The 21,378-nt window shown below is 34.4% G+C and overlaps 2 protein-coding genes across 6 annotated transcripts in view; both read left to right on the forward strand.

The window, feature by feature from the left end:
• Positions 1–12,932, forward strand: part of LOC142336949 (uncharacterized) — a 100,216-nt gene extending 87,284 nt beyond the window's left edge. For both annotated transcript variants that reach the window (XM_075385942.1, XM_075385943.1), the window contains exon 8: positions 12,474–12,932. In XM_075385942.1, the coding sequence (XP_075242057.1) occupies positions 12,474–12,794 (321 nt within the window). In that variant the 3' untranslated portion in view covers positions 12,795–12,932. The remainder of the gene's footprint in view (positions 1–12,473) is intronic.
• LOC142336083 (syntaxin-binding protein 1-like) overlaps positions 1–21,378 on the forward strand; it is a 631,753-nt gene that overhangs the window by 238,876 nt on the left and 371,499 nt on the right. The window lies entirely within an intron of this gene.

A 21,378-nucleotide genomic window follows, 5' to 3' on the forward strand; every position in this document is an offset into this window, starting at 1 on the left:
AGTTAGTAGTTCATACGGAAATTTGCTATTATTTCGAATAATTTGGCGATTATAATTTTAAAAATAGGTCTTTTTCGTCGGGTCAAGGAGTTGTCCAAATCTAACCAAACTCGGTATCGAGTATCCCATGGGTAACTAGATTGTAAAACAAAAAGAATTTTTGGTATAGCTTGCCTAGGAAAAAAGTTAGTAGTTCATACGGAAATTTGCTATTATTTCGAATAATTTCGCGATTATAATTTTAAAAATAGGTCTTTTTCGTCGGGTCAAGGAGTTGTCCAAATCTAACCCAACTTGGTATCGAGTATCCCATGGGTAATTAGATTGTAAAACAAAAAGAATTTTTGGTATAGCTTGCCTAGGAAAAAAGTTAGTATTTCATACGGAAGTTTGCGAATTTCGCAAATAACGAATTTTAAAAATAGGTCTTTTTCGTCGGGTCAAGGAGTTGTCCAAATCTAACCAAACTCGGTATCGAGTATCCCATGGGTAATTAGATTGTAAAACAAAAAGAATTTTTGGTATAGCTTGCCTAGGAAAAAAGTTAGTGTTTCATACGGAAGTTTGCGAATTTCGCAAATAACGAATTTTAAAAATAGGTCTTTTTCATTGGGTCAAGGAGTTGTTGAAAGCGAACCAAACTGTTATCCCAGACTACCAGTAGTATGTAGGTTGTAGTGCAAAAAGAATGGTTTACCTAACTGCCCTACAAAAAAAGTAGATATCTCACACGGAAATTTCGACGTTTTCGCTTATTAAATTTTAGAAATTAGTTAAATTTGGTCGGATCTTAGAGTTGTTGAAAGCCAACCAAATTAATATTCCAGACTACCAGTAGTATGTAGGTTGTAGTGCAAAAAGAATGGTTTGCCTAACTGCCCTACAAAAAAAGTAGATATCTCACACGGAAATTTCGACGTTTTCGCTGACTTTATTTTAAAAAATAGTTAAATTTTATCGGGTCAAGGAGTTGTCCAAATTTAACCAAACTCGGTATTGAGTATCCCATGGGTAACTAGAATGTAAAACAAAAAGAGTTTTTGGTATAGCTTGCCTAGGAAAAAAGTTAGTATTTCATACGGAAATTTCCGATTAATTCGAATAATTAATTTTAAATAATTTTTAAAAATAGGTCTTTTTCATTGGGTCAAGGAATGTTGAAAGTGAACCAAATTGTTATCCCAGACTACCAGTAGTATGTAGGTTGTAGTGCAAAAAGAATGGTTCGCCTATCTGCCCTACAAAAAAAGTAGATATCTCACACAGAAATTTCGATGTTTTCGCTTATTAAATTTTAGAAAATAGTTAAATTTTGTCGGATCTTAGAGTTGTTGAAAGCGAACCAAATTAATATTCCAGTCTACCAGTAGTATGTAGGTTGTAGTGCAAAAAGAATGGTTCGCCTAACTGCCCTACAAAAAAAGTAGATATCTCACACGGAAATTTCGACGTTTTCGCTTATTAAATTTTAGAAAATAGTTAAATTTTGTCGGATCTTAGAGTTGTTGAAAGCGAACCAAATTAATATTCCAGACTACCAGTAGTATGTAGGTTGTAGTCCAAAAAGAATGGTTCGCCTAACTGCCCTACAAAAAAAGTAGATATCTCACACGGAAAGTTCGACGTTTTCGCTGACTTTATTTTAAAAAATAGTTAAATTTTATCTGGTCAAGGAGTTGTCCAAATCTAACCAAACTCGGTATTGAGTATCCCATGGGTAACTAGATTGTAAAACAAAAAGAATTTTTGGTATAGCTTGCCTAGGAAAAAAGTTAGTTTTTCATACGGAAATTTGCGAATTTCGCAAATAACGAATTTTAAAAATAGATCTTTTTCGTCGGGTCAAGGAGTTGTCCAAATCTAACCAAACTCGGTATCGAGTATCCCATGGGTAATTAAATGGTAAAACAAAAAGAATTTTTGGTATAGCTTGCCTAGGAAAAAAGTTAGTATTTCATACGGAAATTTGCGAATTTCGCAAATAACGAATTTTAAAAATAGGTCTTTTTCATTGGGTCAAGGACTTGTTGAAAGTGATTCAAATTGTTATCCCAGACTATCAGTAGTATGTAGGTTGTAGTGCAAAAAGAATAGTTCGCCTATCTGCCCTACAAAAAAAGTAGATATCCCACACAGAAATTTCGACGTTTTCGCTTATTAAATTTTAGAAAATAGTTAAATTTTGTCGGATCTTAGAGTTGTTGAAAGCGAACCAAATTAATATTCCAGACTACCAGTAGTATGTAGGTTGTAGTGCAAAAAGAATGGTTCGCCTATCTGCCCTACAAAAAAAGTAGATATCTCACACGGAAATTTCGACGTTTTCGCTTATTAAATTTTAGAAAATAGTTAAATTTTGTCGGATCTTAGAGTTGTTGAAAGCGAACCAAATTAATATTCCAGACTACCAGTAGTATGTAGGTTGTAATGCAAAAAGAATGGTTCGCCTAACTGCCCTACAAAAAAGTAGATATCTCACAAGGAAATTTCGACGTTTTCGCTGACTTTATTTTTAAAAATATTTAAATTTTATCGGATCTGTATGCATTTCTATGTATCTTTTTGATGATTTATGTATAGTGTTTAAATTTCTGCTGTTATTTTATTTGTATTATTTTGTTTGGAGATGGAGTTTGAGCCCGGTTTTTTTACCGAATGCTCTGCTCAAAATCTCCTATAGTTGTTTGTTTGTAACTCCGCCGTAGCCGGTCCCCAGCCCGGTTGAGAGAAGGAGGAGGGAAACACACCCAGAACATACTGGAAAATCTCAAAGAGTTGTTTGTTAATTCAACTGTAGATTTTTTCCGACAGTATTTAACCTAATTCAGCTCTCAAAATTTATTAAAAATGTTAATTTTCAGCTGTAGGAAGATCTTCCCGGATAATAACGGGGAAAAGAGTGTAAAGTGTGTAATAGTGATGTAAGAGTGTAATTATTAAAAGTGTAATCAAAAATTGAGAGTGGAAGAGTGTAAAAATAAAATAATTACACTTTTATTCCAATTATAAGGACCGGGGAAAAGAGTGTAAAGAGTGTAAAAATAAAAAAATTACACCCCTATTTCTCCGCTTAATTAGCGGTGTAAGAGTGTAATTATCAAGAGTGTAATTTTGAAATTAAGAGTGGAAGAGTGTAAAAATAATTTAAAGGTGGAATATTAAAAGTGTAAAAATAATTTAAAGGTGTAAAACTAAAAGTGTAAAAGAAAATTGAAGGTGGAATTATTATTGGATTTTACACTCTTATTTTTTAAAATTACACTCTTAAAATAACACTCTTACACCGCTAATTAAGCGGAGAAATAGGGGGGTAATTTTTTTATTTTTACACTCTTTACACTCTTTTCCCCGTTATTTTCCGGGAAAATCCTCCCCCCGGGCCGTAAAATTAGGTCAAGGTTCATGTCACCAACCATGCGCAGCTATACAAATGATGCACGATGATCCTAAATAGGTTGTCTGAAGAGCTTTTTTTCTGAGCACATGATGTATGGCGGCATTTTCATCAATCCAAAAGCACTGCAAGCAAATATGCATATCTCTCAAACAGGTGTGGTTGTACCGATTCACTTCTCTCTGTCTATCCTCCTTGTTTTGTAAAAGGCAATCCCGGACCTCTATTATTACTGCGTCTTGGCAGGTCAAAGATGCAATCAAAGATTTATTGAATTTTGAAAATCTTTTCAAAGACAGCATCAGAAGAAGGAACATTAGGCCTCTCTGTGAAGGGAGCGCTCAAAGCTGAAAAAATTTTGTGGGCAGAATACCATTGAAAGTTTTTCTGGGAGTTGGTGTTGCACTTGAGTGGGTTTTTTTGCTTGATGGCGCTGAGGAGTAATGATATGATTAACAAAAAGATTTGTATTCAATCCGGAATTCTGCTTATGCTTCTTGCGAAATTAGACAAGAGCCAAACTTTTAATGTACGCGAGTGCTCCTGTAAAACTTTCTGTGGAAAGTTGTACACTAAATATATTCAAACTGCAAGTTTACAGGGCCTTTTCTTGCTAGAGTTTTGTACACGCCAAATGGTGTCCGGAATATTAGCCGACGTGAATATTAGCCTAAAAAGTCAAAACTAGGCCTATTAGAAGAATTAATTGCTGAGAGAATAAACAAAACTATGACGCGCAATTATCTTACATGAACGCCCCCCGTTTCTCACTCAATTATTTTGCCGTTTCTGGCCCAGGTTGAACTGAAAAATGAGTTTCACAAAATCTAAGCGCAGGGGCGGAAAAAATTAATTGTTGAAAACTTTTTGTTTAAGAAAAACAAAACTACCACCAATTCTGTCTACATTAAATGCGTATTTACCAACTGCACATCAAAACTTTCTATAAATAGGAACCTAACAGCGATACAAAACCGGCCGACTCCACATAACCATGATTCCCAAGAAGAAAAAATTGAGGAAGAAAAATTTAGACGGAAAGTTTTGGAATCAGTTTCCCGCAGTCCGGCTACACCACTTCGCCAATCTTACAACGAAAATCTACAGGAAATGGGTCAAATTTCTGTACCACCCCAGTACGACAAGATTCGACGTGGATTGAATTACAAACGATCAGAATGCATGCCTCCACCGCCAAAAAATTTGCAAGAGATTTCGATACCGGAAAATTGGAGATTAACAAAAAACAATCAAAGTTTTTTTTGCCTCACCAAGAGGAAGGATTTTTAATTTTTGTGACAAAACCAAAATAATTTTGCTGTTTTCACTTTACACATTACATTTTTTTCGCAAATAGCAAGAGCTCGGTTTTCCACAAGCCTATGCAAAAGACAAAAATTTTCAAAAAATCTCGAAAAAAATTGTTGCTCTGCCATTTTACCCGAACACAAGATGGATGCCGCATTCCAGTACTACAAAAGAACAATTGAGAACATCTTTCAAGATTGTTCTCAGCTCTCATCTTTTTTGATTATGTAAACGATTTTTGGTTGAAGGCAAAGATTTCAATGGAAATGTTTTATGTTTCTGATCGGCCAGACTACATATTATTGCGAAGGTTGGAACTCACAGTGGAATGCAGAATTTCAGCACAAAAACCCAAGTCTTTTGAAAACTTGCCGATTAGGAGTGCAAATCTCGGCTTAAATCTCTGGGCTATCTCGCGGCGAAAAACCGGTGGACAAAAAACGCAAATATGAAGAAAGAAATAAGAAAAAAAAACTCGTCTCCAACATTTGTATCTGGGTGGTAATTTGTCTGTTCAGCAATACTGGAATAGTATTTCTGACATTTGTCGAAAGTTGTAAAGGTTTTCTGTTGAATTTGTTGATATTCTATGAAATTCCAATTTTTCGGTTCATTTTCCATTCGGCTAATTTTCCTTTCGGCTAATATTCACGGCACCATGCCAAATGTTATTAAGAATAGTAGCATAATTGTTGCGATGGGCTTGCTCTAAAGTTGTGTTGAGAATGTGAAGCAGTTCACAAGTGCAATTGTAGCTGTGAAAATTCCAACTGGTTATTGTTGGATGCGATTGTGTTAATAAATAACGAGCTATTATTTTGAGGATGTGTCTTTTGCAGTGCAAATCAGCGGTCGGCTCATTCTTTCTTTAAAAGTGAGTTTGGTAAATTCTTTGAAGTGTTTATATTTTGGCTTCTTTATTTCCTTGAGATTAATTAGCTACTATAAGGGTGTTTTCGTATAAAGTAACTTTGTTAGCTGTTTGATTTGTGTGGCGAGAAATGACGTCTACTAGTGCCATTTTTGCACTTGCCTAAATTTAAAATGTATTTGAAAAAAGAAGAGTCGGCCAATCCCACGCGCAAAACGGCTCTTAAATGTTTTTATGGAATAACGGTTTTAATATGGAAAGAAGTGTCCACTGATTAGTAATTATTTTAAAATTTGCCCATACGGAAAGCTCTTAAAATAGTCTATACCCAAACGTTTCCAATTCGCAATAGTTCTCTTTCGTTAATGCTGTGTCTTTCTTTATTAGAATGTTTAAAAAATGATAGTAAAAAATATAAATTTCCAAACATGAGACATAAGCTGTTCGAGAGCTGCGATCATACAAAGTCTCGATGCATCACATTGAACTTGCTTCGCGAGTTAATGATTAAAAACAGATTTTTCTGTGCATTTAGCAGTCTTATTTTACCATGGATTGAAAGTATATGCCATGTTCTGATGTCTAACGAAGTTGTACTGAATTCTGTCAAAGTGACCGATGAAGTAGCTGATTGAGCTGACGATAATCTTGTGGTCTGTCAAAAAGAAAAAAATATTTTGGGGGTACTATTGTCAACAGAATTACACGTAGTCTTTAAAGGGTTATAACTAATCCAGGATTAGCAAAACGATCAGATGAGAAGATTTAAGCCGCAATGAAATACGAGGAAATTTCCGTATTCTATCAGCTAGCTATTGCTTTATATTGGGGCTTGTATACGTCTTCGTGTTTCCAAGGCTCAGTCAAAAAAGTCTTGATCTTATGGCTGCCCGATTAGTCAGTCTCCATAATGGAAATTCAGAGTTGTTGACAATGTGGTTTGCGAGGGAGAATTTTATGATACCTCAGATGCTCTCCGAGTCAAATAGTTTGGAAAAGTTTTCATTGCCAATTTCGAGTGGTGTTTACGGGTTCATTTCAATCAACAATAAAAAAAGAACATTGTTAATTTCCTCTGGTACACATAAGTATAAAAAAGCAAATGGTAAAAGAGGCAATGTAAAGTTAAGAATATTACATTATGTAAAATTATAAAATCATTAAATTACTTAACTAAAAATTTGACCTTATTTTATTAAAAAATGGCCTAACATGCGATTATATAATGTTCTCACAATTTTATATGTACATCATGAAGATTAAAAAATCAAATTAAAATCTAATGCTCTCAATCTCATCTTTTATATCAGTTACTTTTGGGTCCTTCAAAAATTCTTTCCAAAAATATTCGTTCAGTTCTTTTTTAAGGAAGGTTTCGATCTTGTTTTCAGTCTAATATTAGAAGGCAGACTATTATAAATTGGAATGGCTTGTGCAATAAAAGAATCAGTTTAAAACTTATTGTTCTTTCTTATATCGAACGTTACTTTTTTTGACCTGTCAAGTTGTTTGATTATCATGGTAGAGAGAGGTTCAATTTTATATGCTGGAAGATCGATGCTGAGTAAGCGAAAAAAATATTTTGAGCAATGGTATTTCAAGAGAAAAGAAACTGGTAGTATTTTGTTGCGAAGTTTGAGATCCGTAGACCGATCGTTTTTTCTCCTATTAAAAATGGACTTTCTTCCCCAATTCAGTTGTTTTTCTAAAGTTGTCAGTAATGACTTTTACAACCCTATCAGAATTAGAGCGGAATAATTTAGATGACTTATTACTATTGCATTAAGTAATAAGACTTTCGTTTTCTCTGGTAAACTTTTACTTAGTGTATTCAAAACTTTTATTCCACAAGCCATTATCTGAAGAATCTTTTTCACTTCTCCATCAAATTTTAGTTTGCTATCAATAATTACGCCAAGATACTTCACACTATTTGATTCTGCTATTATTTCATTGTCGACATTCAGAACATTATTTGTTAACCTCTTCCTGGTGCTGAACACAATATATTCTGTTTTTGTTTGTTCACTACTGACTGGGACTTTGCAGTCAATAACTTTTGAGATGTTATGTTCAAGTTTTGTATTTGACGATATTTCATCAGTGTCCGATGTAAAAAGAAAAATGTCGTCTGCGTACTGGACGGCCGTGCAATCCTTTTCTACAATCTTTGCTAAATCGTTGACGTGAATGTTAAATAAGAGAGGTCCTAGAATAGTACCTTTTGGAACTCCTCTTTTCAAATTTATCCAACCTGATTCAATTCCATTCAGCGCGTTCTTCTCTTTTAGCGCGTGGAACTCCTCTTTTCAAATTTATCCAATCTGATTCAATTCCATTCAGCGAATTATTTGAGTGAAAGAAATCTCTGCGTTCTTTCACTCAAATAATTCTCTATTAAATTGGTAGCATGTTCGTCAAAACCTATATTTTCAAGTCTCCCGTAACAGTATTTTTTGTTATATAGAATCAAAAGCCTTTGAAAGATCTAAAAACGCCCCCATAACATTTTTTTTCTTGTTGAGTTCTAATCTTATTTATTCTGTCGATTTCAGGATAGCATCAATTGTTGAAATTTGTTTTCTATAACCAAATTGACTAGCAGAAAATAATTGCTCCCTTTCTAGGAAACTTGTGATTTGTGAACTGAACGCCTTTTCAAAATCTTTTGACAAAGCAGAAGTGACAAAAATAGGTCTATAATTGAGTGGACTTTCGGGATTCCCTTCTTTGAAGAGTGGAGTTACACAAGCTTTTTTAAGATCTTCTGGAAATTTTGCTTCTGTAATGAACTGATTAATGAGATAACATAGTGGTTCCGCTAGCGCTGCTTTAGCATCTTTTATTGCCGAAGCTGGTATTTTTGAAGGACCGACTGGTTTACTTGTATTCAATGAATCTATGAGCACATTTGATTCCTTGGTTGTTATATATCGGAACTTGAAACACTTTCTCGGAGCAATTTCAGAAGGAATGTTGTCTGTTTGTTGCAAGCCAATTAACTCTCCTAGAGTGGAAAATCTGTAATTTAAAATATTCGCAATTTCCATGGGCTTTGTTATCTTATCAACAAAACTGTTTAAAAAAAATTGAATTCTTGCTTGAGTCTTTTCTTTATTACGAAGGTCTTGAATGAATTTCCATCTGGCTTTTTCACTGTTTAACTCCATAAAACTTGAAAGAAGCTGTTTTTCTTTTTGAAGAATTAAATCGTTTTTAGTTTCATCATCGCGTATTCCTGAAAACTGTCTTTTTGTTTCCTAACATAGCCATTTTTCTTGAAGCAAAAATACTGGTTTATCTGTTCTAATTTAACAGGCTTTAATTGGAGCTTGTAGTGCTAATGCTCTTTCAATAATTCTTGAAATTCTAATAACATCATATCTCCTGCTCCTGTCACTTCACCGTAAAAGTGTCTCCAGTCCGAATTTTCAACAAATATTGGAATGCTATGGCTGAATAGATTCTTTTTGTCAAAAAATTTTTTCTTTGTTGATTTTCTTGATTTCAGTATCACAGATTTAAAAACTATGATTGTTGCAAAATGATCAGTTTTCAGAATCGTATCCGCTACTATGCCTGTTTTGTAATTGTCTGTTATGATATAATCGATAAGTGTTGAAGAAGAGTTAGTCATTCTTGTAGCTGTATCATTATTCGTTGGTTTAAGATCATATGGAGAAATTACAGATTTTAGCAGACTTCTGTCGCGCTTCGCAAAATAGTTTAAGTTGTAGTCTCCAGCAAGTATGACAGATTTTCCTTCAGCCATAGCAAGATCAATTCCCTGGACCAATTTGTCTAAAAACATCTTTACAAGTTTTTTTTGGGACAGTATGATAAATTAAAACCCATTTATTTTTTTGTATGCTCAACTCAACCCATGAACTTTCAAAATTTGTATTCGGAAAGCAGTTGAGATCATCGCGGAGATGAGGTTTCAATATTTTCGGAATGTATATGATAACATCACCACCTTTTGTTTTTGTTGTTTGGATGCGATCTTTTCGAAAACAGTCAAAATTTTGCTTATCTACAAGCCAAAATTCTTCGGATGATTTTGTGACAACCATGTTTCACTAAAAGCATATATGCAGTTGTAACCAATGTCCTGAATGAGTTCTTTCAACAACAGATGTTGTCCTGCTAAACTTCCGGAGTTTTGATGTAGAATTTTTATTCTGGAATCAAATAATTTTAACTTTTTCACCATAAGTGCATATGGCAAAACTGGTCCAGGGTTTATTTCGATATCACCACTTTTTAGTAGAAGGTACCATATAACAATCAAGAAAAAGGAAAGGTTGAATTTGGATGTTAAAGCACATTGTTTGCTGTTACAGGTTTCTTTGAATGAAGGTATTCGAGATGCATAAAAAAACTGTAAAAAAAATTCTGAGGTACTATCGGAAGATATGAGTAGTACACATTGTATAACTATGAGTCGAATACCTGCTATTTTTGGTTATATCTGATTATAAATCATTACACGTTGCAAAATAGCTTAAAAACAACAGAAACTGCAGCTGAAATCCATTTGTATAACGATATGTTTGCCTCCATGGTTTGTAAGTGTTAGTGCTACTCACGTATGCACTTTGAGAATATTGCAAAGGTTGTAAACGAACGAGGTTACAAGAAGTTAAAAGAAAATGACTTTTTAAAACTGCATTTTTAATGAACGGAATTCCCTGCTGAAAATTAAAATGTATACCATCGTAAAAGAGAGCGTTGTAATTTGCCATTCGACTGAACATGTTGCAGACAGGAAGTATTTTGTTTTTTTTCGGTGTTTTCTTGTGTAATATACTGTCGCAGTTTTTCATAGAATTCGTAAATTTTGTTGTTTGTCTGTTCGTTTTTCGGCAATTTTTTAAAGGGAGGCACTTCCATCAATACCAATGTTTCTGGGCTGAACTTTTCCTTTATTGCAGAGACAAGATCTTTGTAATTTGAGAATAAGGTTTCTAAATGATCACTTTTTTGTTTTAGAATAGCATTGCTCCCATCCTGTAAAATGACTGTTTTCATCTTTTTTTGATCGTAACCCTGTAATAATTGCAGTTTTTCCTTTGTCGTCGAGCCTGGGTAATAATGTATACTGCAGTCCTATGGAAATATCCGATCTCTTGCCAGTTGTTTGATGATACTACTACCAATTAAAAAATTTTCTGTTTTCTCCTCGATCTTAATTGTTTCAAACTTTCGAATAAAAACGTCATTTTTTGCACTCGTGTTAATCGTTGGTGTTATTATAGCTGAAGTAGTTGTTGCCTGTGCCGATTTTTTAAGGAATTCACTCACGGGTACCACATGCTCGGCGGCGAGACTGTCCTTCTCTTCTAATTTTTGATAAAGTTCGCAATAAATTTTATAAAGATCTGCTTTCGAATAACTATTAAACTTTTCTGCAGTCATCATCATGATTGGAATATTTTACAGGAGGATATTTGCAGGAGTAATTTACAAATTCTTGATATTTACAATTAGAACTTTGTTACAGAATCTGTTGTCTAAAAAAACTATTGTGCTAACGTTCAAAACTAGCAGTGCATAAGAATGTGCTTCAAACGTTTAAAAAATGAAGGTCAAGAAGCAACTGTACAGAATGAAACGGCTATTGCAGCGGTCAATATGTCATCTGAACTACTGTAATTTGAATAATATTGTTCGTTATAAATTCAAATTGTACAAATTTTTTTTAGAAGATTCAGCTGTGTTATGGAATTGAAACTTTTCTAAGTTCGGGTCAACTGTTTGGATTCTCTGCTGACTCGGCAAAAATGATGTAAAGGCCTGTAGCTTTGGCACTGAATTCATTTCTCCCTATGATTAGTGGCCCATTATAGTCAGCAACTTGTACTCTGATTGTCGGTTTTGGCAAATTTTAGTTTGATTTCGGGCTATGGCCATGCCTCAGCTGTGGGAGTTTATTTCCCAGACCCCGATCGTGCGAGTTTTTCCGTGGGGGTTTATTTCCTAGGCCCCGATCATTGATATCGTGGCGCAAATTGAGGGTTTGATTTCTGTGTACAATTTGACTGGCGGTTTCTATACTGAATAGAAACAGAATCAATTTCGTCGTCTGGAGAATTGCCTTGTCTATTCCTGATGTGGTGTTGCTTGCGTGTCCCAAGTTACGCGTTTATAGCGAATTTTAAAAGCACGTTGTGGATCAATTGTCCCTAAGAGTAAATCTCTGTATTTCCTTGTCTATTATATTGGCATCTTCCTTTTCTGTCTTTTGTGCGGCTTGTTGCCAATATTAATTGCCGCACAAATTTCCAGACTTGACCATGTTTTTATCAGTTTATCTTTGATTAAGAAGACGAGCCTGCGATTCTCTCTTCGTAAGTGGGTTTGAGTGGCAATTGTACACAATCAGAATCAGTTCAAATATAGTGTCTAAAAAAATTCCTGGTCCTCTAAGCATTTGATAAGCATTAATAAAGCAATCCGCTGGACGAGAAACCAATCAAGGTCTGAGTTTGAACTAAGAGAAGCATATGTAAAATTCGATTATAACCAAAAAAAATAGTAAAATTGTCAAGACTGGTATTTTTTTAAAAAAGGTTACCTGTAATGAAAACGATTATTGCTTACTAAATCGCAAAACAGAAAATTTTAGGGAGCCAAATTTAATATGGCTTCTGTAGCCTTTGTCTTCATTCTTGCTGTTCTTTATAATGTTGATGCTCCGGAGTAACTTAACTGCACTGCTGAATATTGCTAAGTTGTGATTTCATTGGTATCTCTATATTTTCGTTGGAAATCTGAAAAAAATGAGTAAGCAGGTCAAAAACTTTTTGTAGTTACCAACGCTTCTAGTATAGAAACAAGTTTCTTGCATCCAAAATGATCTATTTTGGCAATTTGGGTAGTAATCTGGTCTGCTTTTAGTGGAAGCAACGAAAGTACATCCGGATAATTGTGAACTTGATTCTCATCCAGCTGCCCTTCATCTTGTTGAGAATTCCACAGTACCTGCTGGAGAACAGCCACATGTTGCTGAAGCCAAACCAGACTCTCAAAAAGGGCAGCGACTTCAACCTCAACTTCATATTCCAAATACTCCATCTCTCCTTCTACTCTTTCAACGCAATACTCGCTTACATGACCAGCTCACAACTGAGAAAACTGATCAAGGCCTGGTTCCACCAGAGGAAAAAGTGCGCGCAAAATGTTTGCATCAAATTTAGAAATGCTGAGCAGGAAGTTTAAATTAATATCACAGCCATCACGAGATCAACCACTAAGATATCAATCCCTACTCACCCGCATCATATTTTGGTTTTGTAGCGAGAAATTTTTCAGTATACAAAAGCTAAATTGTTCAACTCTAACGTCATTAAAGAGCTTTTACAGAGTCTGCCCAAAAATATCAACATAACCTTTAAAAAAATAATCTGAGATATATATTCGAACAATACTAAGCCATTAATATATATTCAAATATAGAAAAACTATTTTGAAATTTTATTTGAACACAGTGGCTCTTGCTCCGATTTTTATTCATGAATCAATTTTTTTTGCATTATTTAACCGGTTTTTCCCGCTTATCCAACTCAGATGCAAGCAAAATTGCATAAAAGTATTGTTAAAATGTTTTGCTATAGGAATATATTCTCTTGGTTAAAAATTGGTCTGGAACTGTGCGGATCGGTGGTGAATGGTTAGTTGAAAATGAATATATTTCATATAAAAAGCATCAGCAATTTTTACATTCGAGCACTTGCACAATCAACTTAGATGGCAATCAACATATCACTAAACCTTCGGCGTAAAACAATAAATATAAACTAAAATAAGGAGGATTAGCTGGCGCAAAATTCCTAACCACCACTTCTTTGAGAGATTGAAAAGAAAAAAAACGTTTAGAGAACTTCTGGAATTTCCATCTTGAATTACTAGACATAGAATTACTTAGCAATAGAAATACCAGACTAGTTTAACGGTAGTAAGTAGTCAAGAAAACAAATCTTTAAAAAGGAGCTTTAAAATGGTGCTAAGAAAGCATTCTGCTACAATTTTGAAAACATAATTTTTGTCATGCCCAATTTTTTCTTGTTTTTATCAAATCGTGTTTTGATTTATGTTGAAAAGTATAATGCCAATTTTTGAAAGCACTTGAGCTCTCTGACAATAGAACAGCTTTCATCTAAACTTTCAATTGCACAAGCCTGTTAGGACGCGTATTCCTAAAGGTGTCCAAATTGTTAATATTTTATGGTTTTCTGGACAACATTGAAAGACATTAGGCGAGGGTAATATTAGACAATTGTCAAAGCGAACATTTTTTTAAGCATATTAAAGATCATGCTCCACATTTTGGACAGAGTTTTTTATCATTAAAACGCATGTTGAAATTTTTGAGGACAAATCATTACCCACTATAGGCACAAATCCATCTAACTTTGCAAAAATGCAGAAAAATTGACGGCGGCCAAGCAAGCCGACATGCAAGCAAGCCGAATTTTGAAAATGAGATTAATTAGGCCAAAAAAATTGGGACACCTGCATTTTAAATAGTCCTTGGTGGGCCATGGGCGCGCTTCGCGGATTCACCGCGTTAACTAGCCTGCAGTTTCCGTATTACAACTCACAGCGGATGACAAGCATAGCCATGGACAGCGGTCCGCTGAGGCCCATTACCACTAGATGTTTAAAAATTGAAACATTTTTGTTTCTTTGGTGCATTGGTATATAAAAAGTATATACTTTTCAACGCAATACTCGCTTACATGACCAGCTCACAACTGAGAAAACTGATCAAGGCCTGGTTCCACCAGAGGAAAAAGTGCGCGCAAAATGTTTGCATCAAATTTAGAAATGCTGAGCAGGAAGTTTAAATTAATATCACAGCCATCACGAGATCAACCACTAAGATATCAATCCCTACTCACCCGCATCATATTTTGGTTTTGTAGCGAGAAATTTTTCAGTATACAAAAGCTAAATTGTTCAACTCTAACGTCATTAAAGAGCTTTTACAGAGTCTGCCCAAAAATATCAACATAACCTTTAAAAAAATAATCTGAGATATATATTCGAACAATACTAAGCCAATAATATATATTCAAATATAGAAAAACTATTTTGAAATTTTATTTGAACACAGTGGCTCTTGCTCCGATTTTTATTCATGAATCAATTTTTTTTGCATTATTTAACCGGTTTTTCCCGCTTATCCAACTCAGATGCAAGCAAAATTGCATAAAAGTATTGTTAAAATGTTTTGCTATAGGAATATATTCTCTTGGTTAAAAATTGGTCTGGAACTGTGCGGATCGGTGGTGAATGGTTAGTTGAAAATGAATATATTTCATATAAAAAGCATCAGCAATTTTTACATTCGAGCACTTGCACAATCAACTTAGATGGCAATCAACATATCACTAAACCTTCGGCGTAAAACAATAAATATAAACTAAAATAAGGAGGATTAGCTGGCGCAAAATTCCTAACCACCACTTCTTTGAGAGATTGAAAAGAAAAAAAACGTTTAGAGAACTTCTGGAATTTCCATCTTGAATTACTAGACATAGAATTACTTAGCAATAGAAATACCAGACTAGTTTAACGGTAGTAAGTAGTCAAGAAAACAAATCTTTAAAAAGGAGCTTTAAAATGGTGCTAAGAAAGCATTCTGCTACAATTTTGAAAACATAATTTTTGTCATGCCCAATTTTTTCTTGTTTTTATCAAATCGTGTTTTGATTTATGTTAAAAAGTATAATGCCAATTTTTGAAAGCACTTGAGCTCTCTGACAATAGAACAGCTTTCATCTAAACTTTCAATTGCACAAGCCTGTTAGGACGCGTATTCCTAAAGGTGTCCAAATTGTTAATATTTTATGGTTTTCTGGACAACATTGAAAGACATTAGGCGAGGGTAATATTAGACAATTTTCAAAGCGAACATTTTTTTAAGCATATTAAAGATCATGCTCCACATTTTGGACAGAGTTTTTTATCATTAAAACGCATGTTGAAATTTTTGAGGACAAATCATTACCCACTATAGGCACAAATCCATCTAACTTTGCAAAAATGCAGAAAAATTGACGGCGGCCAAGCAAGCCGACATGCAAGCAAGCCGAATTTTGAAAATGAGATTAATTAGGCCAAAAAAATTGGGACACCTGCATTTTAAATAGTCCTTGGTGGGCCATGGGCGCGCTTCGCGGATTCACCGCGTTAACTAGCCTGCAGTTTCCGTATTACAACTCACAGCGGATGACAAGCATAGCCATGGACAGCGGTCCGCTGAGGCCCATTACCACTAGATGTTTAAAAATTGAAACATTTTTGTTTCTTTGGTGCATTGGTATATATTATAGATTAAAATATTAGACGCAGTCTTTATTGTAACGGTTAACAGTGTATTATTTCTGATAGATTACATAACTATTATACAATTTTCGGCTTGCTTTTTTGCTGGCTCACTTTTACTTCGGTTTACTTTGCGTTCACCGGTGTTTGCACTTTTTTTGCCTCGGGAACGGTGATAACCTTATACACAAACAGTAAGCATAACTTCTACAGTTATGTTAACAGAACAAGAAACGTACGTAATCAGTAAATTGCTTAATTTGATGCACCGTTATGTTGTTTCTACTCCTAAGTTAAGGGATCGACCAACAAGAATTTTTCAACAATTGGCTTTGCAACCTTTTTTTGCAAGTAATTAAGTCTTTTTGGAAAATTTGAACGGATAAACAAACAATTGCATTTTTTGGGGCACTGATTGATTCAAATTGAATTCTACTGAGGTCTCCTGGCTCCTGCTACGAGAGATCAAGAGGAAATCTAGCTTCCGAAAGCAGAGAAATATTGTACTTGCTAAACGTTTTTTAACCAATTCTTGACAAGTTTCAAGCTTATCACATTTAATTGAAATTCAGGTTTGGAGTTAAGTTAAATAGGTTTCAACTACTAAAACTTCAGGTTGAAAATGCCCCAATTCACCGCAGCAAATTGTACAATGCGGATGCAGATCTCCATAAATTCAGACACACTGACAAAATATCAACACCCTTAATTTTTATCGACCTCAAAGTTATCACCTAGGATGCGCTCCCACGATGTGGAGATCAAACGAGTAACTTCTTATTCTATAAATATGGGAAGGGGGGTGGGGGGTGATTCGATCATACTACAATGATGTTCATTCTGTTTCAGCTCCTCGGTGCTTTTATCCCGCCCTCCCTCTAAATTGAAAATTAACTTTAGTTACTTAGATCGTTATTATGCCTAAATCCATGCATGTTTTGGGCGAAGTTGGGGGGCTTAGACGAAAGAAAACTTTGTCCTCTGGGCTGTGGAGACAGAAGCAGAATAAGTTTTATAGTTCTTTCCCATTATAGTTATATAGCCCCCCCCCCCCCCCCTCCCACACACACACACACACACACACACACACACACACACACACACACACACACACACACACACACACACACACACACACACACACACACAAACACACGCACACGCGCGAAATTATAGCCCCTCATTATTGTGTGTTTCCGGTAATTGGGGATGCTTTATATTTTACAGGGCCACTAATGGGGGGGGGGGGTTGGGTGCTATAATGGAAAAGACCCCATTTTTTGTTTTGTTTTTGAACTCGTTTTCATTTTTATCTCTTATCTGATGCTTTAATTGTAACCACTGTGCTGCTGCTACTAACTAGATTACATAGATGTTGTATTTTTGATATTTTGTGTTCCTCTTTAATCAATCAACTCTGCTTGCATTGACTTTGACTGACTCTGCTGTACGAGTAAAAGGACGTGGGCCAATTAGGGTGTAATTGATTCCTGTCCTAAATTATCCTTTTGATGTGTTGTTTTCAATAGAGATAGTCTAGATGTCTCTTTTAGGACAAAAATTACATGGTTGATGTCTACATATCTCAAATTAACTCTTTTCATAAATCTCTTTTCGCATTAGTGCTCAATGCACAATTTTAAGCCTAGAATCGTTTGATGATAATGTTGCGACCAAAAAAACTACCGAAGTAATCTTGAGCATGGTTTTACAATGGATTTTGAATTAATCTTGAGCGTAAAGATTTTACAAACGAGCCTATTAGTTGCTAACACGCAGAAACTGAGTATCTAATAGTTGGGTGAAATTTCGGGTGTAACCCCGGTTTTGATGATAATGTTCATAGATAATTTGACAGCTATCATCAATACATAGATCCAACCCGGAAACTGTAAGAAAAGTTCGATGCGTAAATGAAGTTGTGATTTCTGAAGAAACTCAAAATTATATCTCAAAAATCCCAGTTTGCACATATTTTAACATCTCTCATCACAAGAACTTTTAAAACAAAAAATGATCAGCAAAAACAGCGAATTTCAGTTCAGCTTTTCAGATAGATACTTTAGCAAAATTAGCCGAAATTGAAAGAACTGCGCAACCGGTGTTCGGAACTGTCCGAATTTCAAACGCAGAATTGAGAAAAACGTTTTGTATTCTATTTTTTGCGCGCTATATTTAACTTTCTTGCTCGATTTGGTTATCTCCTTTTCGCATTGAGCGAAATTCTATTCCGCGCTGGATGTAATTTTAAGCCGCAATAACTGTATCTACAATCCACAATTGTGCCTGATCTAATGCGCGCTATTGAGCATGTAAAATTGGTTTTGAACTTGGTGAATTGATAGCAAATTATTTCAAGATACAATTAGCAATTTCACTGCTGTTTTACAAATTGTCTAAAGCTTAACAAAAACCAAATATGGCTTAGATAAAGTTACCTCATTGTTTTTTACTTCTTTGAAATGTAGGTCGGAAAATGTACAGCAAAACAACACCAGGAAATGACATCACCACACTCCCAAAACCTCATCTTTTAAAAGATTTTTCAGAAAACTCAACTATACTGTCTAGGATTTGATATTTTGATAGAAAAATTTTTCTGTTAAAAACTGCAATGGAATTGAATCCTGTTTTTCCTTGCTAGTTCCATATAATCAGTGGTTTCCAATCAAAAAATAACAAAATAAAATTTTTTTAATGGAATTGTTTCAATAGTTATTGTTTATTGACAGGTATTTATTGACAGATAAAAAAGACAAAGACAAAATAGAGGGATTTTTGGTTAAAAAAATTATACATGAAAACAATACAGTGTTTCCTGTTTATTTCAATTAATGAGTGATTTCCAATTTAATTCAGCAAATAGAAGTAATCAACTGAGTTGAATCAATATTTTTTCTGCTTCCAATTAGAGGTGTCTATTAACAAGTGTCTTTTCACGGGTGTCAATTGATAGGTGTCTTTTGACTAAAAATTCACTCTATTCATCCTTAGAAAGTATTGTCACTTCACAAACTTCGGAATACCTTAAAAGAACAAATTTTGTTGATAAAACTATTTTCTTAGAGAATTCAGGCTGATTGCGAAATTAAATATTTTTTGTACTGGTGTTATTTTTTGTACTGGTGTTACTCATAAATATTTACTGAAACGTCATTGTTGATGAAATTTTTGGAGAAAACAAAAGGTTTGCAGCTCTTAACGACATTCACTTCAGAAACATTAAAATTAAACTTTGGTTATTTGAATGATAATCAAATTGTTAGGATTAGTGTCAATATCTCCCTGCAACAAATTTTCTATAACTTTAAAAATATTGGAATACTGATATAAAATAAGATTTGAAATACAGGTTTTGATTTCTACATGATTTCTACATAAATAATATGTATCTGCGTTTTCTGCATTTTATCTCTTTCTCTCTGTGTTTGGATGTGGGCTATGGGACTGTGTAGTGATTGCTGTAGGTTCTATTGCTGTTAATTTCCCAACTTAAAAGTCAAAACAAATAGCTTACATAATCTATGGATCATGTGATAACAAACGTATGACAATTTCCCAGTACAGTTTCCCACAGTAGTGACAATTGATAAGCTCACTTCTATATGATATTCTATAAGATTTAAACCACTTTTATATTTTCAATTAAAAAAGTTCAAACCATTTTCATGAGGTCAATTAAAAAAGCTTTAAACCACTCTTGCATGCTCGATTAGTGAAGATTTTAAGAAGGCATTACAGACTCAAAAGTTCGCATTATTTAGGCAAAATTGTGGATTTTAGATACATTAGTAGCGAAAATGTATACCTAAATTGAGCAACAAAGTGCTACAGTTCTTGTCACATAACTAACAAATTGAAAACATCTAATTCAGAAGAAAAACGACAAACTAGATATTAACATACTAAGGTTTTGGAAAAACTATAGCTGGCGTCTTGATTTTATGTATTTATTATTGAAGCAATTCTTATTAAGGCCGAAACTTGGGGAACACCTCTGCCACGTAAGGGCTAAACTTGTAGTCCCGCGTTTAGAATCTGGTTGTCAACATCTTGAGATTTTTCTTGACATAGTGACCAGCTTATCCACGAACCGTTGCCTACTGTAAGCAGAAATCAATCAGCCAAATCTTCAAAAAAGTAAATAGAAGTTAGGGCAATGTTACAATCCGCAGTCAAATTTTTTTTTAAAAAAAAAAGCTAATAGCCATAAGCGATTGTCTGATATGCATAGGCTATAAGTTCAAATTCGTTTCATACATGCCATCCAAAAGAAATTAGCAAAACCATCCAATTTTCTTTATTATCTGTAAGTTTTTGTACAGTCAACAAAAATTGTAGAGAAAAAACAATTATTAAATTTAAGAAGGAAATATCATCCATATGTATTTACAAGGGATTTTGAATTAATCTGGAGCGTTAAAATTTTACATCCGAGCCTATATTTTGATAACACACAGAAACTGATTAACTAAGCGTTGGGTGGAATGCCGGGTATGACCTCAGTATTGATGATAATGTTAATAGATAATTTGACACCTCTCATTAATGCGTAGATGTTAGACACCAATTGAAACAAATAGTTCAATGAGTTAATGAAGCGGAGACCTCTAAAAAACTCAACATTATACCCCAACAATCCCTGTTCGGACATAATAATTTAACCTAACTCTCCAATCACATAAACTTCTAAAACCTAAAACAATAAGCAAAGGCTCCCCGAGTTCGCATTGAACTCTTCAACAAGATTTCATATAATTTTAGGAAATATCGAAAAACTTGAAGTCCCGCGTTTACAATTTCATTGTCACTGGCCAGATTTTTCCCGGCGCTAGTGAAAATGACAGACGTATCAAAATATAGAAAAATTACTGCTAGCCAATCACAATTGAGGAAATAGGAATAATATTTTCTGATTGACTGATTGCACAACAACTTCTCCGCGTTTTAAAATAGGATATGCATGTTAACGTAAAATTGCTCAGAAATCGCGATAAGCCGAAACAAATTATACTTTTTTGGAGAAACTGGTCTCACGTTCGGTTGTGATAAATTGATATCAAGTCCCACGGGCCACAGCGGCATGGCCATGGCACACGAGGCATGGCCAGCTGCGGTAAAATATTATAATCTAGCATTAGGCTATGTCAAATTTAGGTTAATTGAACGCATAAAGGTAGTGTTTTAAATTTCTCAACCAATCACATTCGTTGAAATTTCTACATTTTCTACATTATTCCATGAAAAAAAATTCATTCTTACCAACTGCCGACATTCAACCCAATGCCCAACGCATAAACATGTTAGAAGACAGAGAAAACAAAATCAGAAATATTTAACTATACGAACAATTTAAATATTAGAGTCTGGTCGTTTCATCGGTTGAGTGTAAAAAGACAGAATATTAAAAACCGAAGGATGAATTTTTTTGAAATTTTTGAAACATTGCTGCTAAATTGGATAGATTTCAACT

The sequence above is a fragment of the Convolutriloba macropyga genome, chromosome 3, assembly GCF_964194025.1.
Source record: "Convolutriloba macropyga chromosome 3, txConMacr16.3, whole genome shotgun sequence".
Lineage (NCBI taxonomy): Eukaryota > Metazoa > Xenacoelomorpha > Acoela > Convolutidae > Convolutriloba > Convolutriloba macropyga.